At 42.1% G+C, this 22073-nt stretch overlaps 1 protein-coding gene across 3 annotated transcripts in view; it reads right to left on the bottom strand.

Moving 5' to 3' along the window:
• The window catches only part of BDP1 (B double prime 1, subunit of RNA polymerase III transcription initiation factor IIIB), a 121690-nt gene that overhangs the window by 98912 nt on the left and 705 nt on the right, over positions 1 to 22073 (bottom strand). For all 3 annotated transcript variants that reach the window (XM_053294878.1, XM_053294879.1, XM_053294877.1), the window contains exons 2-8: positions 17797 to 18358; positions 15166 to 15275; positions 4840 to 4899; positions 3481 to 3621; positions 3027 to 3160; positions 2165 to 2259; positions 784 to 838 (exon numbers count right to left, since the gene is read on the bottom strand). In XM_053294878.1, the coding sequence (XP_053150853.1) occupies positions 784 to 838; positions 2165 to 2259; positions 3027 to 3160; positions 3481 to 3621; positions 4840 to 4899; positions 15166 to 15275; positions 17797 to 18358 (1157 nt within the window). The remainder of the gene's footprint in view (positions 1 to 783; positions 839 to 2164; positions 2260 to 3026; positions 3161 to 3480; positions 3622 to 4839; positions 4900 to 15165; positions 15276 to 17796; positions 18359 to 22073) is intronic.

Raw genomic sequence — 22073 nt, forward strand, 5'->3', positions numbered from 1 at the left:
GCCTCCTGCTCTCTAGGCAGGTTGCATCCCCGCTGCGCCACTGTAGTACTTGAAATCAAATTTTAATAGATACAGTATTTAAAAGTGAAGTAAAAGTATTTTTGAAGTGATACTTAAAGTCAATTGAATTTTTAATTGCAATTTAAACTAACTACAGTCAATACTATAATTATCAATATTAAAACTAATTTTTTAAATTTGAATATTTAAATTAAAAATAAAACTTCATTAAAATTAAAATTAAAATTATTAAAGTGATAATCAGCATCTTACCAGGGCTGTACAATGCTGCAAAAAGCTCCTCCAAGAAGCTCCATGAGAATGGCTGAAGCACAGCTCCCAAAGGTTCCCACAGGCTTGCAAAGACTCCACAGAAACAGCTCCAAAAGCCTCCAAAAGCTCTCCAGCAATAGCTCCTAAAGGCTCCCCAAGGATACCAAAAGCTACCCAAGACAGCCAAATGCTTTCAAAAATGGCTTTTCGGAGCACAAAAAATTCATCAAACACCAACCAAAGCACTCCTCAATCCTCCTCCAAACTCCTCCTACAACCCACGAGCACATGCAGAAAGAGCCTGACCATATAAGGACAAAACTGTGCACCAAAAACCGCGGATATGCGAAACCACATCCCATGTATAATCTATATTTCCCAAAACCGCATATAACAGGGCCACCTGTATACATATTTTGAGAGAAACATTTCTGAAGAGGCGCTATTTTTTAATAAATAACACAAACTACTTCTCTAAACAGAAAATGTTTAGAATGTAGCAATCCTTACTAAATGCTTTATCTATTCTCCATCCATTGGACTTTTCTTCACGTTTAAATTTATTCTGAAAATAGAAGATTGTGCCATGTTAATCATCTTCTTTAAGCAAATAATATTGCATTAAAACATACTTTTCCTTTACAGTTCCACATAAAGCCTTAGTTACAATCATATTTCTTACTTGACATTGATACAAATTACCAACTTCTATCCAGAACAAAATATTTTTTAGACCAAGCTTATGGGGGGGGGGGGACATTTTATCTTGTAGGAAAAACAAAGATGCAGCATACTCAGGAGTGCCAAGTATAGTGCAGGAGTGTAGTTTTGCCATTGCTACTGGGTGAGAAAACTACATTTCACAGCACTCCTGCCACCTGCTTTACATCAACAGCTGACCTCACTCCCTTCCTGTATTGCACCACTTCTTCATCAGCAAGCACGTGGGAAGGGGTTTGAAAGTTCATAGTGGGACTGGGGGAGGGACTGAACCCCATCAGGAATATAAGAGGGTCTGAACTGGGCTTGAAATAGATCAAGCTATTTTCTGATTAAAATAGTGTGCTTTTCTAAGCCTGGCTGGGGAAGTCTGCTTCAATACTACTCCCATTCGGTTTCGTGTACTCCTGGGAGGGCGTCACACAAATGGCTGACGCACGCGCATTGGCTATTCATGTGGTGACGCTGACCCTGGCTGCAAGGAGGTACGCTGCAGCCCCGCGTGCCTGCTTTTAGGAGGAGTGCCAGCAGAGGGAGCGGTGGGTCGGGGGCTGGCAGGTAGGCAGCACCTTACCTGCCCCTTAAAGCGATACCCCCACTCCCTCCAAACTGGTTTGAATGCTGGTTGCCGGAACCAGTTCAGCACTCCCTGAATAGAGCTCCGAATGGTTCTTTGCACATCCCTAGCCCTTTTGTTGGGAGTTACAACACAACTCTTAAAGAGGAAACTGCTGTTGGAAATAAGAGAAAAAAGAAGGCCATGTGTTCTGGTTCCCCTGTAGAAACTTCTTGGGCAGCAGAGGCAGGATTTTTTCACAGGTCTGGCAAGGACCAAGCAAGGTTACGTGGTGAAAAATGAAGTAAATATATCTTAGCAAGTCCCTCATCTATCATTTAGAAGTGACATCCTTATCTAATGTGGCCTGGTCAGACTGGGGGGCCAGACTTAATACAAACTGGAATTAAATTTGCAGGTTAATCTCAATTAAATTGAGATTTGTAAGAACCTATAAAGAAAGGGTTCTTTACAAATTTCACCTGATGGCCTGAAGTTTATCAGCACAAGCCCTACATTGTACATTGTTTCAAATTATCTGTGCTAATATCTAACAGAACAGCATAAAACAAGACAAAACAAAATCTGTTGGTTTTATAATTTAAAAATATTTACCTTAATCTCTGTTCTCGCTCTGTGAGGGAAAAGTTGACTAATCATTGAAAAGTCAGTTCCTACCATACTTATAGCTAAGAAAAACATGTCCGTTTCTGCAAGGAAAAAAAATTAACCATTTTTAAAGCAATCAGAATTCTTAATATGTTAATTTTAACCTCATCAACAGATATACAGTAAACATTAAGCTGAATACCAAAGCATTACCCTGGTTTATACTACTTAAAAAGAGATTGTATTGTACTTCACATTGATATTGCTTATGTTGTACTGTATGTTAATAAGAGCTGCACAGCTTTACAATTCAATCAATCATACTTCTATTTTTCAGAGGAAAATCTTATTGAGAATCACACAGTGACACAGGCTGATGGCTATTTTATTTCAGAATTAGATAAAAAGGCTTCTTTTAGGTCATGTACATTTAGGCAGTCCACTCCAGAATCACAGAACTGAGCTGAGAGAAGTATTATCCTAATCCTACTCTGACAACTAGGAGAATGATAATGGGATCGGCTGAGTTTTAATGCCACTGCTGAAGCCTGTCGAAGTGCATTTATTGTTAGCCAAATCTCCCCTTCCCTCTGAAGCTCATTGTGCCTCTCCAAAATGAGTCCCTGAGAGCTGCGGGACACTCAGGAACATGTTTTTGGGAGGCATAGCAGGTTGCAGAGTGAAGGAGAGATGGGGGGAGGGACAACTGTAGAGCAGGAGCCACAAACCTTTGGCCCCTGCACAGCATTCTCAATACAGTGAATAACAAGGCAATTTACAACATAAAATCTTATTTAAAAAAAGAAGAGGTTTAGGCCTCGTTCCTTCATGATGAACCTCTGTACTCGCAGTACTAAACGACACCTACCTTTTTCAGACCATGGTTTGGTATAATAGCTTTTTCTGAAACTTGAGTAAGTTGTTGTGGAACCACGTTCAAATATGGGATCATTTTCTTCCACCACACACTGTCCTTTTGTCCTTAAAACTTCTACAGTTAAACTAAGTGTGAAATCAGAAGGTTTTAGAATACAAAGAAATGCAACAAGAAGCAATATATCAATTACACCAATTGTCTGTTGACAAAGAGCACCAACTGCTTCCCTTATTAAGATTATAGCAATGGAAAGCTCTACATTATCAGCAGAGATTTATAATGCATAATTTAAAACATTTTCAGCCAAGTCTAGTCTGCCCTTGCATCATCTTTCCATGCTGACAATCCAGTCACCATTAACACCATTTTGAGGAAAAAGAAGGCTTAGCAATTGTGTAAATGTTTATCCTCTTTCTTAAGCAAATATCAATTACTGAAATCTAACCTTTCTTCATCCAGAATAATTGAACCATCCTCTGCCACTTTCACTCTAGGAACTAGAAGAGGGCCATCTTCCTCCTCTCCCTCTTCTTCCTCAGCATCCTCGTTTTCATCTTCATGGTCAGCAATTGTTTTTTCTTCAGGTCTGAGATTTTGGAAGATAATACTTTATAAAGAGGTATAAATAGCTGAAAGCTTACTCCATGTCCTCTTTTCAAACTGTGATTCTTCCTTATGTCCATTGTACTTTTGATTTAAGTTACTTCCAAAGTGGCACAGATATGTTCATGTGTGTCTGTGGGTGCATACACACACACACACATACACACGAAACTGCCATATGTACAATGAAATGAGTCACATGTTCTTTTTAAGGGGAATGCAAGGTAGTATAAATGCAACTTAAGAAGAATGGAAATGAGACCCTGTTGGAACCCTGGAAAGCTCCAGATAGTTTGTATAGACAGTATACTGAACTAGATGGGCCAACGGTCCAATTCACAATAAAGCAGCTTCATATATTTGTGTTCAACATTAGCCAGCTGTTAAATATGGCTAAGAGTCAGGCATTAGATTGGGTTCTCCCTCTCTCAATCCTTTTACATGCAAATTCCTCTCACCACCATTAACCATGGCATGATAGCAAGTCTGCGCTGATGTTAGTTATTCTTTCATTCATCACATTTATAAACCACTTAACACATCCATCCCAAGGTAGTGTACAGCCAGATTAGTCATGGATAAACACTTCCCCTGGTACTTTCCTAGGTTCGCATTTTCAAACAAGAACCAAAAGTTGAGTTAGGAGCACTGTTTCCTCTAAGGCATGTGCACATGCACGCACTCACAAGTTTTCTGATGTCCACTCAGTTAATTTTAGATCCCACTCAGGTTGAATTAGGAAGGCCCCACTTTGAATGCATGTGCGCACACAGTGCCTTGATACTGCCACCCAGAACAAAACTCATTTGGCACAGAGATGAAAAAAATTAGAAAGACCACTGGTTAGGAGTTAAACTAACTAAAGGTTAGGGTTAACCACGGTTCACGTTAGCACAGAAATAATGCCATACCGTGGTTTAGTGCAGAGAAGGCAAAGTGGAAAGGGAAAATATGTGTGCAAGAGGGAAGAGGCTTGGGGAAGGAAGCTTCAATTACATAGCTTGTTCCTGGCCCCTTAACTAAGGTTAACTCCTGACTAACATTGTACCAGCCCTAGCAGAATTGCCTTACAGACAATTAACTACAATGCATTACCTTAAGAATCACTTATTAAATAAAATAAATGTTACAAGGATTATAATTCTATGAATCTCTCATGTGTTACATAACCAATTCTATTCCCAGAAGAGAGGAAAATTACTCTTTTGCTTGAGTCACTGTAGAAGTCTTTTCCATTTTCTTTTCTTCCACCAGTGAAGTCCTATTAAAGTATTAAAAAGCATAGCTTTAATTGATCATTTATTAAAAAATAAAACTTCATAACAAAATTACAGGTATAACTTGCTAAACGTGGTACCTACATCCGCGTTTCTGTGTACCTGCGGTTCATAAATAGGCACTTTACCTCAGCATATGAGGGTACAGAAAGGGGTAATACCCATGTATCCTATGTGGATGGAAATGACCTCCAAGGTCATTTCTGGCCACAATTTTGTTTAAAGGAGCCATTTTGCGGCTCTTCTGTTGGGGGGAGGGAAGGATTCTCCCCTGCCTCCAATTTTTCACAGAAAAATGGCCAAACTGACAGTTTGGGGGGGCACTGTTGAACAGATGGAGACCCGTGGAACATGATACGGCACTTTCTTTCCATTGTTTTTGCCGTTTTTGAGACTTTTTCCCCATGCAGGAACCTAACCCCCCGATTCCCACTGCCCCAATGCCTTGTTATCCACGGTTTCATTACCCATGGACATCTGCAGGAACAGAACCCCTGCGTATAACAGGGTCCACCTGTATCTATGTTTGGTAGCAAAGAGATTGCAGTTTGTGCAGTTTAAAACCCTAACAACATGGGATCTTTAACTGAAAATATTAATACTAAAAACTGTTTATTCACACTGACTTCAGTAGAACTGAGCCAATTTAAAACCAAATGATTCATAGCTGATGAGTCACAAACACCTTGCTCACCTTATAAAAAATTGTACTAATTGATCAGTTTTCCAGAAGAAATATTGTTTTTTCTTTAACAAGGATTAACAAACATTGAGATGAGTAACAATTTTTAAGGCATTAGCAAAAGCCTGGATAAATTTTAATATTGGTAATGTTTTCTGATTTTATTTTCTGATTATCTGCTTGTACGATCTTAGCATTTTTGTTACGATTTACAACAATTACTGTTGAGCTGAAGTTTATACTTCAGGATATAAAGAAGGAGTTTAAAAGATATTTTAATTTTAATTGTATAAGTGGTCATGGTTTATAATGGATTCGGATATTTTTATTTATTTATTTATTTAAACATTTTTATACCGCCCAAAACTGAAGAGGGAGGCGTTCTACAGCCGGCTTTGTAGGCTCCAAAATCACTACGACTTAAATGGCTGGAGAGCGCCTAAACGGAGTTATAGATTCTTCCATGGACCTCCTCCTGCCAGGTGCAGAAGACCTAGTTGTGAGGGACCATGGATCCCTACAGAGATCCAGGAATACTAAAACAATTATGGACAACCATACAAATTCAACTAGAAATCTCAACTTTTCACAAGTTTAAAAAGTGAAATACTGTCCCATCTCTAAAATGCCACCATACTGGGTCTGTGTGTTCCTAAATATATTGCCACTAAAGCAGGGATTAACAAATACCAGGCACCAGGCAGCCATGGCACCTAAACATTTAACCATGGCACCTATGAAATTCAGAGGCAGAGTTATTAAATAATATCTTTATTTGTCACAGGCAGCCCTGTTTCTGTTCTATGTTACTTGTAAAAGGGATAAAGACAAGCTCATTTAACTTCCCCCTCTACAGTGTCCAATTGTATACAGTGGCAATTTTATCAAGTGACCACTGTCTGGCTCCTAAATATTTGGCTGGCTCCTAGCTCCTAAGAAAATTTATCAAAGCTTGTACTGTACAAACCTTTCTTTTGTATAACTATTTATACTAGCTGACCCCGCACAGAGCATCTGTGCGCTCTTTGGGGCCAGTGGTTACTTCTCCCTCCCACCACCTTCTGCCCCAGTCTCCACTTCCAGGCCCAGCCACCTCTCCTCCCCACCACCACTTCTGCCCCCGCCACTTTCTCTCCCCCCCCCCCCCACTCCTGGGCCTTGCCTCCACGGCTGGGCTGGGCCTGCCGCTGCCTCTCAGGCCCTGTTCATGGTCCCGCCACTAACAGATATCTAATTGGTGCAGACTAGAGACTTGGCTTTTTTGGTTGTGGCCCCTCAACTTTAGAATGCCTTGCCAGAAGAGCTTCACCATGCTCACTACCTCAGTGTTTTTTAAAAAAAACAATTAAAGACATCTTTTTAGAGAGGCTTTTTAATGTTTTATTTGTTGCTTATATCTGGTAGGATGTTGGGGTTTTTTAGCTTTTTAGTTCTAAGTTCATAGCTTTTTACTAATAACTCTTAATTTGAAACTTTTAAAATTTGTAATTTTAAATGCAATTTTAGCTTGTTTAACTTGTTTAACTTTTAACTTGTTTAACTTTTATTAATTTTTTTACTTTATATTGTATCTATTTTAGTAACGTTGTGAGCCACCCTGAGCAGCAGTGTACTGAAGGAGCAGGTTATAAATGTTTTTATTATTATTAACAATAATAATAATCAACCACATTTCCCTTTTAGAAAATGTCCAAGGTGGCTCACTACATATAAAAGATAACAAAACCAATTCAATAATTAAACAGAACACAAAATTACAAAAATAGATACATAAATAGCAGTGGATAAAATATTCTAGCAGCACCAAAAGTCATAAAGACAAAAACAGCAGAAATAGTAAAAGCTTGGAGGAAATATTACTAGAGTACAGATTACACTGCACTAGTACAATAAACAGTACTGTAGTATGATAGTAATGTAATGGAAATTTATACCAGCTAGAAATAAAAATAAAAATAAGTACTTGAGCATACTTATCCTCTGCTGTGCAACACTGAAGCCATTTTGGGTAGAAGACTTACAAGCATGCACTTTATGCATGTGCACGGTCCGGACTGTTCCGGACCGGCACCGGGGATGTGTGTGTCCCTTTAAGGGCGGGGGGGTAGAACTTACCCCTCCCGCCACTCTTCCCCCTCCGGTGCTGTCGTATTTAGTGAAGATTTTGGGGCGGCAGCGTTCTTCGCTGCCACCCCTGCCCCCGTCGTCGCCTGCAAGTCCTTCTAAGTGCTGCACACATGCGTGCGCAGTGGCGCAAGCACGCCTGCCGCCTACGTCACACACATGCTACGTGTGACGTAGGTGGCGCGCACACGCGTGCAACACTTAGAAGGACTTGCAGGCGACGACGGGGGCAGGGGTGGCAGCGAAGAACGCTGCCGCCCCAAAATCTTCACTAAATACGACAGCGCCGGAGGGGGAAGAGCGGCGGGAGGGGTAAGTTCTACCCCCCCACACCCTTAAAGGGACACCCCTCTTCGGTGCCGGACTGCCGGACCGGTTCGGTCCAGTCCGGCTCGGAACCAGTCTGGAGGCCTCCAACATGGCCTCTGGACTGGTTCAGGACCCATAGGGTCCAAAAAAAAATTCAGTGCCGGAGGGGGGAAAGCGGCGGGAGGGGTAAGTTCTACCCCCCCCGCCCCTGAAGGGAGACCCCCCCTCGGTGCCGGACCGGTCCAGACCGTGCACATCCCTAATGCACTTTTACCAATACTATTCAGTAGATATAGTAGTAATTTGCAGGACAGAAGCCTGCTAACTATCTTAAGCCAAAGTCATGAAGCTGAACATTACGAAAACACTTCCAAACCATAAAAGCAGTAGGGATGTGCAACATGTTTCGACTTTGCAACATTTCACTTCAATTTGGTGAGGTGGAGGGAAGATGACAAGGAACTGTAAGGCTATTCCATCTGCCTGCAGGAACGACGAGCTGCAAGGCTATTCCACCTGCCTTCAGGGGCTTACCAACTGGTCCCTTTGCCTCCTGTGGAGCCTCCAGCCCAGATGGGGAGCAACCTGCTTGTCTGCTGCCAAGTTCTAGCTGGCTGGTTGCCAGCCCCCAGACTGTTGAGGAGAGCCACCTGCTGCTTGTTCTGGGAGCTACATGTGAGAGGTGTGGCTTTCAGGACTTGTTGGATTAAAAGCAGGGAGGCTCGCCAAAGGCATAGCCATCGGGCCACCTGTAGGCGGCCACTGAAGCCGGCCACCAAAGCGGGCCAGCCTTTGGGGCTGGGCCTTTGTAAGTGGGACCGAGGGCTGGGGGGTTGGATTGGGCCTGGCCTTTTGCAGATATGTGTTTGGGCTCCCTTGAGGGGGATGGTGCTGGGTGTGCGCCCAGCAATTCTGGGCAGCTATTACTGTTGTGGTGGGGAATAGAAGAATTGGTGCTATCAGAGCAGCTGGCCATTACAGGGGAAGGGAAATTAGTAATGTAGTAACTGTTTCTACTTCCAACTGCTCTATCAACTCTCAGGCCTCGGGGAGCAGCCCCAATGACCCACAGAGTCTGGCCTTGCTCCTCTGTAATGCCAGGTCAGTTCAGAATAAGACCGAAATTGTCCACGATTTGATCGTGGATGAAGGAGCTGACCTGGCATGTATAACCAAGACCTGGTTGGGGGAGGCGAGTGGTCCTGTGTGGGCTCAGCTTCTCCCACCAGGTTATTCTTTCATAGAGTAGGCTAGAGGATGTGGGTGGGCGGTGGGGTGGAGTGGCTGTGGTCCATAAGAATACCATTTCCCTTACCAGGGCCCCTGCGAGACAGTTGTCTTATATTGAATGCATATTTCTGTGGCTGGGAACTAGGGATAGACTGGGGATTCTGTTGGTGTACTGACGTACCATCCACCCCGCTGCTCAACTGACTCCCTAACTGAGCTGTAGGAGCTGGTTGCAGAGTTGGTTTTGGAGTCTCCTAGACTTTTAGTGCTGGGGGACTTCAATATCCACTTTGGGACTGGCTTGTCTGGTCAGGAGTTCATAGTGGCCATGACAACTATGGGCCTATCCCAATTAGTTTCTGAACCAACTCATGTTGCTGGCCACACATTTGATTTGGTCTTTTGTTCGGATCAGGGGGGTGTTCCGTGGGTGGTGGATCCTGTCATTTCCCCATTGTCATGGACGGACCACTACCTGGTTAAGGTTGGTCTCACAGCCGCAATCCACCACCCCTGCAGGGGTGGTGGACCTATTAGGATGGTTCATCCGAAAAGGCTGCTGGACCCAGTAGGATTTCAAAAGGCCTTGGAGGATTTTGACGTTGGTGCAGCCAGTGATTCTGTCGATGCCCTGGTGGGAACTTGGAACAGGGAACTCATCAGGGCAGTAGACATGATTGCTCCTAAGCATCCCTTCTGACCTGCTTCAAAAATGGCCCCTTGGTATACTGAGGAGGAGTTGTGGGGGCTGACGCAGTTGGGTAGGCGACTAAAGCACTCAGTTCAAATCTGACAGGATACAGCATGCGACCCATTTGAAGCGTTATGCGGTCACGATGCGTGCAGGAAAAAAGAGCTTTTGGTCTGCGCGCATTGCTGCTGCAGGTTCATGCTCAGCGGAGCTATCCCGGCTTGTGAGGAGTTTGATTTCTGCTCCTTCAAATCAGTCCCCGGGGTCGTTCTGCTGTGATGCCTTTAATGGGTTTTTTGCAAACAAGATCTCCTGTATACGGGCCGACTTGGACTCCACTGTTTTTGCAGGATCTATGGAAGAGGTGTCCAGCAATCCCTCTTGCAGTATTAGATTGGATCAGTTTCAATCTGTGACTCCTGAGGATGTGGACAAGCTGCTTGGGGCGGTGAGGCCTACCACCTGTTCTCTGGATCCTTGCCCGACTTGGCTGCTTCTATCTAGCAGGGAGATTGTTGGAGATGACCTAGTTAATATCATAAACACATCACTGAGGGAGGGTAGGGCGCCCCCTTGTTTGAAGGAGGCATTGATTAGACCACTCCTAAAGAAGCCTTCTCTGGATCCCTTAGTGATGGACAGTTACAAGCCAATCTCCAATCTTCCTTGGTTGGGCAAGGTGATTGAGAGGGTGGTGGCCGACCATCTCCAGGCGGTCTTGGAGGAAACTGATTATCTAGATCCATTTCAAACTGGCTTTAGGGCTGGCTATGGGGCTGAGACAGCCTTGGTCGGCCTGATGGATGACCTTTACTGGGGAATCAACAGAGGGAGTGTAACTCTGCTGGTTCTTCTGGATCTCTCAGTGGCGTTCGATACCATTGACCATGGTATCCTTCTGGATCACCTGGGGGAGTTGGGGATGGGGGAACTGCTCTGCAGTGGCTCCGCTCCTATCTCTTGGGTAAATTCCAGATGGTGGAGCTTGGTGACAGTTGCTCCTCAAAACAGGAGCTGCTATATGGAGTCCCCCAGGGCTCCATTCTGTCACCAATACTTTTTAATATCTACATGAAACCGCTGGGTGAGGTCATCAGATTATTTGGTGCTGGGTGTTATCAGTATGCTGATGACACCCAAATCTACTTCTCCTTTTCATCTTCAGGAAATGGTACTCATTCTCTAAATGCCTGGCCTACAGGCAGTAATGGTCTGGATGAGGGAAAACAAATTGAAGCTGAATCCAAGCAAGACGGAGTGCTCATTGTAGGGGCTCAGAATCTGAGGGATGAGTTAGATCTCCCTGTGCTGGATGGGGTTACATTCCCCAAAAGGAGCAGGTGTGCAGCTTGGGAGTATTCCTGGACCCAGGCCTCACCCTGGTATCTCAGGTGGAGGCCATGGCCAGGAGTGCTTTCTATCAGCTTCAGCTGATTCGACAGCTGCGCCCATTCCTTGGAGAGGATGACCTCAAAACAGTGGTGCATCAGCTGGTAACCTCCTGGCTCAACTACTGCAATGCGCTCCACGTAGGGCTGCCTTTGTACGTAGTCCAGAAACGTCAGTTAGTTCAGAATGTGGCAGCCAGGTTGGTCTCTGGGGCAACCCAGAGAGACCATATGATGCCTGATTTGAAACAGCTACACTGGCTGCCAATATGTCTCCGGGCAAAATACAAAGTGCTGGTTATTACCTTTAAAGCCCTGAACGGCTTAGGTCCGAGTTATCTAAGAGATAATAGTTTTTACATGATCCCCACCGCACGTTAAGATAATCTGAGGAGGTCCGTCTCCAGTTGCCACCGGTTCATCTGGTGGCAACGCAGAGGCGGGCCTTTTCTGCAGCTGCTCCTGGGCTGTGGAATGCACTCCCAGAAGAAAATCGTAATTTGAGATCATTGCTGTCCTTCAGGAGAGCCCTTAAAACCTACCTATTTGACCTGGCCTTCCAGGGTTTTAAATGATTAACTGTTTTAAATTGTTGCCCTGATTTTCAGGGCTTTTAGCTGTTTTATTGGTTTTATTGTGTTTTAATAGTTTGATTTTAATTGTTAATTTGTTTTAATTGTTACCATGGTGTGAACCGCTCTGAGCCATTTTGGAAAGGTGGTATATAAATCAAATAAATAAATAAATAAATAAATAAACAAACAAACAAACAAATAAATAAATAAATATGGACCGTTTCAAGTGTTTTGAGCTCAAAACAAAATGCCCTTTAAATAAAGGACCTGTTTCGAGCATGGAACAAAAAAAAAAAAACCCATAACGTTTCAAAGTGCCATTTTGTAGGCCTTGGAGGCCCTTGCTGATCATTTTTTCTGGCACTGGCTTCCGATTTCCTTGCTGCTTGGTTGGCTTATTATACAAATCAAGTAATGTCATGGGTAACTGTGCCCCCATTTGCTGGAGGAAGAAGGGAGCCCAAAAGGAGGGCATTTCAAAATGTATTCAAAGGGACTGGGGGGCAGAGAGAGACCTTATAGTGTGCCTCTCATCAGGAGAGGAGGAAGGAAGGTTTGATTTTGTGGTTTTCTTTTCTCAGCACCAAGTATAATATGCCGAGCTACAGCTGCTAAAACTATCTGAGTTTTGCTGGATCTCACATCGATAAAAGCAGGACTTGAGTGCCTGCCTTCCTTGAGTGGTGGTTTGGTTTGTTGCAAGATAGTGGGGCTATTCTCACGATCACAAAAATCAGGCTAGGAAAATCCTAGCCCAATTTTTGTGATCGTAAGAACCACCGGGCTCGCAGCCGAGCCCGGTGGTTCTGGAGCGGCTAGCTCGCCCCTTAGCCCGGGTTTGCGGAGCGAGCGCTCCGCAAACCCAGACTATCTGTTTGTGAGTAGCCGTGGTGCAGCTCTGCACCGTGGCTACTCACGAGTAGACCCCCGGCTGGGAGGCTTAAAAGCAGCCTCCCGGCTCGGGGGTCTCCCCAGTATGTGCAGCCCCCGAGCTCGCCAGCCATCCTGTGGGTGGCCGATCTGGCCGCCCAGGGCTCCCTGCCCGCTCATGAGCAGGGAGAGTAGGCTTAGCCTGCTCTTCCCGCTCAGCGCCCTAAACCGGGTCTCACTGATCGTGAGACCCGGTCCAGTGTTGTGGCAAGAAATGGACAGTGGCAGCTGTTTGCCTATGTGTGTAAAAATTATATTTCTTGGTAGTTGCTGTGAGGAGCTCCATGTCTAGCCTGGAGACTAACGTGTGCTTCACTAACTACTCTGCAATCTGCACTGCAAGTTGTACTCAGTCAAAATGTGGTAGGGATGTGCACGAAACATTACATCAGGGCAGGGGGAGAAAGTGTTCACTTTAACAGGAGGAAGGCAGGTCTTACATGCCCCTCTGTTGCCCCAGAGCAGCGTTGTTCCTATTAAGTAGCCGTGCTGTCTGTTTCGAAAAGCCACACCACCCAGCTGCTTCTTGCTTGGGAACAGGAAGTTCCCTGTTCCCAGCAGCCCATGGGTGGCATCAGCACGTAAATGGCATCTGCACATGTGCGGACACCATCTTGAGTGGCAGTGCTTGCTGCTAAGGGTCCTGCTGTGGCAGCTGTTGTAATGCTAGGAATGTAAGGAGTCATAATTGTGTGTGATAGAACAACTTGTGCCAATGATATTACTGCAGCAAAGGCACTGCGGCTGGCAGTGGATTCTGGGTCAGTGATTCTTTTTTGGCCATTTTTGAACTGTTTGAAATGTGGTGTTGAGAGGAACAGATTCCCTTTTACTGTGTGCTTCTGCAGTGTTTTTTCAAGGCAGGGTTGCAAAATGCACTGCAAATTGCAAAGCAGAACTTGTGGGTACTCTGATGAAGCTTGTTCCAGCCACAGAGAACAATGGGGAAACTCGAAACACCCCAGTGTTCCCCATGGGTAGCTTCTAGTGACACCAAAATTTCTAACCTTTCCCCCAAACCCCCATAGGATCCTACTGGAGTTTGGGGGGAAAGGTTAAAAAATGGTTAAAAATTGACCACTTGCTTAATTCTTTTGTGGGTTAGGTGGTAAGTAGCACCCATCATGCCCTACCACCCAGCCCACTTTAGTGTCACCAGGAGCTACCCATGGGGGACAAAGGGGTGTTTCGAGTTTCCCCATTGTTCCCTACGGCCAAAACACTTGAAACTTTTTGAGTTTGATTCCATCAAAACAGTCAGTTCAGCTGCTGTTTCAACAAAATGTTTTAGCCATCTGCGTTTTGTTTCGAGCTCAAAACAAAACACAAAATCCATTTCATGCACATCCCTAAAAAGCAGATGAAGAACCACAAAATTGTTTTTTTACCCCCTGGGGGAGGGGGGGGGTTCTAGCAGGAATACCTTAGGTATTCAAAAAAATAAAAACCCTTTGATTTACAGTATGATTATGGGTGTACCAGCTGCAACTAAACTCCCCTTTCTCAACAGTTCCCAGGGCAACCAGGGCAGAAGCTGTTTACGCCCCCTCCCCTTTGTGCCCACTCCCTCCCTTCCCCCTCACAAACATTCCGAGACTACTAGGCATGTGCAAATTTGACATTATGGGCCCCTCTGTTCTTAATTGGTAGAAATTCAAAACATATTTCAACTAACCCATGACAGCATGTTGTACAGAAAACAGAGCATCTAAAGAGATCTTTCCCAAAGCAATTGAGTCAGCCTGTGCTTCCCTAGTCAAGGCTAAAAAATCCCATTATAAAGATAGGAGAAAAAAAATACCTAACTATGGTCAAGCTTTCAAGTCTGCTATTCAACCTTTACTACTCATAACAGCCATTTCTCCTCAGATTTGATTTTTAAAAACTGGCACAGTTGTTGAGCAGACAATTCTGAGTGTAACATTGACCCTTCTAGCATAAACAGCGTAAACAGAAAGCTTTGAGAAGCCACACAAGGTTGGGTGTGAGGAGGTGGGGAGGGTCAGGTGAAAATACATGACAGAATGCTATTCTACCTCTCCACCAATAATACACAGGCACTCCCATGCTGGTGTAATAATGATATCCTGACCTCAGAATGAGAAATATCTACATTCTAGCTTCGAGCTGAAGGACCCTCAGGGACATACTTTGGAGAGTGCAGGGGGTTGCACAGGGAAGGAGGACTTCTCTTCCCTTGAACAAGTAGAATATTCTTCTGTTCACAGAAGTACTATTCTGGATGCTGCTCACAATTTTTATAATCCAAAAGGGAGAATTGTTTTGGATTCTGTATAATCCAAAAGAATATATATACTTACTTCATAGGATTGTTTTCTGGCAGATAGTATATGAAGTCTCTCATAATCATTTTTGAACGATCTTCTGGAGTTTGTTTTTCAATTACTGGGCATTTATTTTTCCGTTGTTGCTAGACACAAAAATAAATATCTGTAAATTGGTTTGTTATCCCTTTAGCATTAATAAAGAATTATGATAATGAAAATTATTAATCAGATTGCTAAAGGTAGTAATCAAGTTTCCCACTGTAGAGTGAGTGTGAGTGTATACACACAAACACTCCCCCATTCAAAAATTTTGATATATATATATAAAATTTTGAATGGGGGAGTGTGTGTGTGTGTACTGTTTAGTTGCTATAATAATTGAGTTGCAACTAAATCAAGTTTTTATACTGTCTAGTGGCATGATAAAAATGAATGTCATATAGCCTTTTGCACTACAGAATTGTATATCCTTAGAGTCAAGCAGGGTAATTTGAAATTAATGGATTATATTTGGCTCTCTTGGTGTCTTCCCGTCCCTACTCTTGGAAGAACAATAAGAAAGATCTTGGAGATCAGGGTTGCAATCCTATATGCACTTGCTTGGGAGCAGCAGTCAGTTTTATTTACTGAAGTCAATGATACATGCAACCCAGTCCTGGGCCTGAGCAAGTTGATTTACAAGCAAGTACTCAGAACTTCCAAAAAGGGCTGGTAGTTACTGAAAAGAATAGTGTTTGTCAATAAGATAGTAAGTAAATTTACATGCTGTTTGCTTGATAATGATAAATATAGTATATGAAAATAGAGCATATTTCAGAGTTCATATTGAAGGCATAAAAAGTAGAGATATAAAAGATTACACAGGTGAATTCAATGGATGATCCTACTGCAATTTAGGATGAAATGTTCTAGAGCTTAGTGCCTGGATCAAGCAAATATTCCCCAAAACCACACACAAACAATGCACAGACACTTAATATACCATATCAGACTTTAAAAATCTGATGATTTTTCCCCATGGTCCTATCTTTCATATAGAAAAGCCAGTATTAACCTAATGGGCTGGTTCAGACACCATAAGGAAACAGGATTAGACCTTGGTTTTGCATGCAGTCTCTTTGCCTTGAGAGTGTGCTCCCCTGCTTCAGGAGCCTTGGAAAAAATCTGCTTCTGATTGTGGTTAGCAAGAAGCCAGGATTGTTCATGATATCCAAACCAACCAATTCTGGATTATTCTACCCAAAGTTGCAAAATAAACTACAATCTGACCCCAGTTTCAAATTTGGTTTACAGGTTAATATGAAACAAAAGTTGCAAAAACAAACAACCAAGAAAACCCATCCCAGACTTGACTCAGGCCACTGGCAGTCTCCAGCAGAGATGCTCTTACCCCTGGACTTCAGGGTCAAAGTCCAGGGATTCCACACCCCCTGGAGGCCCCCAAATCCTCTTTAGTTTGTCCTGGTTGATGTGGTTTGTGGCCTCAAGAACCTACATGTTAAAAAAGGATGCTTATCTTGCAGCTTAATTTGCTGGGGGGGGGGGGCGGCTCCAAAGGCCTTTAGGTCCAGACTCGAAAACTACCTAGGTGCACCTCTGGTCTCCAGAAACCAATGATATATGCTTCCTGACATAGGCCTCTCTTCTTTTGCCTCTCCTCAGGAACCACATTTATATTAAATTCATCTTACTTTAAACCATATTACTTTTAAGGAGAGGCAGGCTATAAATCTCCTAAATTTATGCTGAAATGTGCTAAGATTGGGGCCAGATGTTATTCTGGCATGTCTAATTTCAATACTTTCTCACATACCATGGACAAGACTGGAGTCTCTTTTAAAAAAAATATCAGTTCCACCACTGAATCATTCTCTCTTTCACATTTGTAGCTATCATTTCTGCTAGCGTGTACAAAAACCCTAACACTGCAAGCCTGTGTATATTCAGAAGCAAGCCCACTGAGTTCAATTAAACCTGCTAAATAAGTATGTATAGGGTGAAAGCCTTCCTCCATATACTTTCCTGGAAGTAAGTCCCATCGAACATAGTCCTCTTTAATAATCTTGTTCAGATGACTAAACAAACCATGATTTGTTCAGTTGTGAACACAACCCAAAGCCTGCAGAGCCCACATACTCCATCCCTCCCCAACCAAACCTCAATTCGAATACCCAGGGAATTTGTTTTTAACCCACAGCTCCGTTGAAATTCAGGAGTTGTATTTTAACTATAGTTTATAATGCTACCAAAAGAGACACCTTAAAAATGAAAGACTTTAGAGAAGTAAATTTTATATGGTGTCACATTAAGAAAGGCTACACTGGTCATATTCTATTTTTATTTCTTTACCCTCTTTCTCAAAACAATATCATAAAAACAGGTCAACATCCAGACTAATATTGCACACATGCAATGAGAGGCAGGGGGCTGGATTTTCACCAACCTTCCTTTTCATCTTGAGCCCTCTGTACATCTTGAAAATATTCCCTGGAGTTGTGAGCACAGCATTATTCTGGATCAGGGGTGGGCAAACCCGGCACTCCAGCTGTTGCTGAACTACAACAGACAAATTGTGGCTGGGAATGATGGGAGTTGTAGTTTGACAACAGCTGTAGGGCCAAGTTTGCCTGCCCTTGGTCTGGATGGTGGCCACTGTTACTATACCTTCTCTTTCTTCAATTCTTCCTTGAGCATCTTCCTTAGCTTCTGAGCTTTGATTATTTTCTCACGATCAGAACATATCCTTTTCTCTTTTTCTGGAGCAGATTTTGACTGTGACGTTTCATCTTGCATCAGTCTTTCCTGGGTAGGTCTCTCTTTGAGGGGAGAGGACGTGTTCTTCTGCAAGGCTTCCTCACTTCTATGAGCAGTTATGCATGCATTTGACTCTTTACTGACAGATTTTTTAAATGGAGAGAACTGTGGTACTTGGGGCACAGGTGTTTTCTTTTCAGGCAATATGGGCGACTTTGGAGAACTTTCAATATTAATTTTTTCAGGTGATGAAGACTCCTTCTGAAGCGGAGAGCCACTACAAGTAGGGGCATGAGGCACTTGTTTTTGTGAACCTTTTGTTACCAAACTGACAACACGTGGAGTAGATGAAAGTGCAAATCTTGGTTTAGCAAGATTAGGCATAGTGGATATTCGTTTTCTTCTCTGCAGAACAGTCTCTGCATGCTTACTACCATCTTTATCACCACTTGCATCATGGATATTATCATCTCTGGAAAATTCAAAGAGAAACAAAGCTGTCATTAAATTATTGAAAGAGACAGATGAATTTGATTGTTTTTTTTAAATGGAACATATAGTATCCCCCAATGTCAAGTATATGAAATTAAGAGTTTTCATTTCTTTAAATATGCATTCTGTTTCAATATCAAACATTAATCCCATCAATATGTCTGTGCTTTAAACCTGATTCAATGATGGCTTATCTCCAACTGCTGCCTAAGTACCGCTTTTACTTTTAGCATTCGGCAATCATAATCAACTCTCATATTAAAAAATACAATATCATTAACAAAAACAAACATCACTATGACCCAGTGATGCAACCTGCAAAAGAGTTCAGGCTCTACAAAGCAAAATAGACTTATTTAATAAGCCTATGCATGAAATGGTTTAATGGTTTAATGGTTATTATTCTTATAATCTGATCCTATGCATACTGATCCAGAAGAAAAACTCACTGAGTTCAATGAGGATTACTTCCTTGTAAATATGCCTGAGATGTAGCCTGAGGCTACAATCCTAAGCACACTTACTTAAGAGTGAGCCTCAATGAGCATAATGGTCCCTATGTACTGAACATGTATAGGACAGATGCACTCCTATGTACACTCACATAAAATACCAATTCAGTGGACTTCTGAAAAGATGCACAAGAATGGGATGTTAGAGTGACATTAGGAAGAATTTAGAGATATTTTTCTCAAGGTTGAAAAGCACAACACCATTCAACTATAGATGCATAATCTAGTTTTGCAGATCTCATCATTTTAGACTTCATAAGCCCAATCATTAGGTTTTCTTCTATAACTCCCTAAAAGAAAATACCCATTCTAAATGCCTTTGTTTCTCATGCAAACTTAATATTTTATTTATATTTCCCCTCCCCTTTCTAAAAACAATAATCTGAATCTTGGACAGTCACTTTATACAATTCAAGAGAAAACCATTCTAGTTTTGTACATATAATATGATTTGCTAGGGAGCTAGGCACACTTTCCAAACAAGTGCATACGGATGCACTTTCCCTGAATTTGCATGTAATTCATATATTTGCACATGGCTGCTACAGCTATGTACTCAAATACAAAATGCATCTGAATGCTTTTTTAAAACTTTTTATGTTCCATACAAAGGAGGCTTTATTTTGATAAATATCAACAAATATCTACCACAGTCCAATACTTTCTTCTTAATTCTGATTTAAGTACCAAATAAGCACCAAACAGGCTTCTTAAAAAACAACTCTTCAGTTGGAGCGACTCAAATACTGTCAACCACTCTTTAACAAAAACAAATATTATTTTGCAACTGCTACTTGACAAGCACTGCTTAAAAGTTTCAGTACACTCAATGGTTCCACTAAAACGAACATTTTTATTTACTTATTTTAACTGATTTGAAAAGTAGGATATCAGTGTGTTAACAACCTGGTTTAAAAATCCCCATCTTAAAACATAGACAGCCACCCAGCCAACACAAGAAGCCACAATTAAAACATATATAAAACAATGACAGATTCAAAAGATTCAGTAAGTCAGTCATAAGATGAAACACAGCAACTATCAAAACTCAAAGGCCTGATGAAACATGTGGGTCTTCAGTTCCCACAGAACACTAAAAGAGAAATGGCATAGCAGAAGGTGTTCCACATCTTAACCCTCTCTATCCCATCTCTTTTGACTACTTGCCATATCTTCCATGATGATGAGACACAGAGCAGACATCTGAAATCAATCTTAAGGCATGGTCAAGTTCATATTGGAGAAGGATTTTCCTTAAGATAAACTAGATTTAGTCCATTAACACTAACACTTTGAATTGTGGGGGGGGGGGAATTGAATGGGTAATCCAATCAAAAATGTAGGATTGGAATAAGAAGAATCTCTAAGACTCAGTTAAGACCCTAGTGGCTGAATTTTGAACCAACTGAAGTTTCTGGACTCACAGGAGAGCATTACAGTTAACTTGGATGCATTAGATCAGGGATTCCCAACAAGAGGTACTTGAAGGGCTCCCAGGGGGTAGTCAATTTCTATACCGTCCTTCCAAAAATGGCTCAGGGTGGTTTACACAGAGAAATAACAAATAAATAAGATGGATCCCTGTCCCCAAAGGGCTCACAATCTAAAAAGAAACATAGACACCAAAGACACCATCAACAGTCACTGGAGGTACTGTGATGGGGGTGGATAGGGCTAGTTATCCACCCCCAGAAATTAATGGGATAAGTTTACTTCAAATGGAAGTAATTTCAAAAAGTTTATTTCAATGGGAGCACTCATGAGAAACTTAGTCTGGTTGTAAACCTGTGACGGGAGTAAACTGTCTCATAAGTGTAACATTTAAATTTGTGCATACACACAAAATTTCTCTAAAAATCTCTGTGGGGTACCTGGGCTGAAGGTTTACGACAGAATGGGTACATTTATTTTTAAATGGTTGGGAACTCCTGCACTAGATTATGAATTACCAAGAACAAGTCCAATTTCTCAGTCAAAGCTGATAAAAAGGGCTCCCGACCACCACTGCCATCTGGATATCCAGGAGCAACACGGGACTAGATACAAATGCATCTTACACATGCAGTACTATTGATTCTCAAATATATGGTAAGTAGTGGAACAATTCCCAGTTGTGGAGGTTTTAAGTTGCAGGTACAGGCATTTTCTAGTCTGTCAATATATAACGAGAATACAAACTCACAAATGTCAGATATTTTCAAACAGCAAAGATGATTAATTTAGTGAATATGCATTGGCAAGTGTTCCATTTGTGATTCTTTGAACATATCCTAAGATGCATCTGACTATTAAAAATATTCTATAAATTCTTCACAATGCATGGCTCTCCAGCTGATCTCAGTGCACAGCTGATGTAACAGTGATGTAAATGCTTATAAGATCATAGGACAAAACAACACAGCACAAATTTATGAGGTAAAGGAAACTTATCTTGGCATTATTCATTGTCTGGTTGAAATATTAAACCTTTCAGATGCCAGATTACAACTGCATTAGACCTCTGCAGCACAACACCTCCCCATCACCACCATAGTGCTGCTGTACAAACTCTCCCAAATCTCAATTAACCCTTTCCATATACCACACTATTCCATCATGCACATGAATTTTTATTATTATTATTATTATTAATATCCCGCTCTTCCTCAGAGGAGCTCAGAATGTTTTAATAATAACAACAACAACAACAGTGTACATGCTTATTTTTATCTTCACAAGAACCCTTAAGGTAGGTTAGGCTGAGAGATACATGACTGGCCCAGAGTCACCCAGTGAGTTTCATGATTGAATGGAGATTCAAACTCAGGTCACCCAGTCCTAATCCAATCCAATTTTTTTTAATTGTAAATTATTCTCCCCAAACCCACAAAGCTAATAAGATAGCACACCATTTGCACAAACCTTTTAATGCCAAATATTTCTTAATATGACTAAGACATAGAGTCAGGTTTAAATTTCAACAAAATTCAGTCATATTAGTAAAATGGGAGAATAATTATAATCTGTTAACAATTATCAGGGTCAGAAGCAAAAAAGCAAATCCCACAGGGCTGATTCACACATGCATATATATTGCTGGTCTACTCAGCATTTAAACCAGTGGTGCAGCGGGAAAATGACTTGATTAGCAAGCCAGAGGTTGACGGTTCGAACCTATATCAGGCAGCAGCGAGACAGTAAAGG

Source organism: Hemicordylus capensis, chromosome 2 (genome assembly GCF_027244095.1).
Source record: "Hemicordylus capensis ecotype Gifberg chromosome 2, rHemCap1.1.pri, whole genome shotgun sequence".
NCBI classification, from domain to species: domain Eukaryota; kingdom Metazoa; phylum Chordata; class Lepidosauria; order Squamata; family Cordylidae; genus Hemicordylus; species Hemicordylus capensis.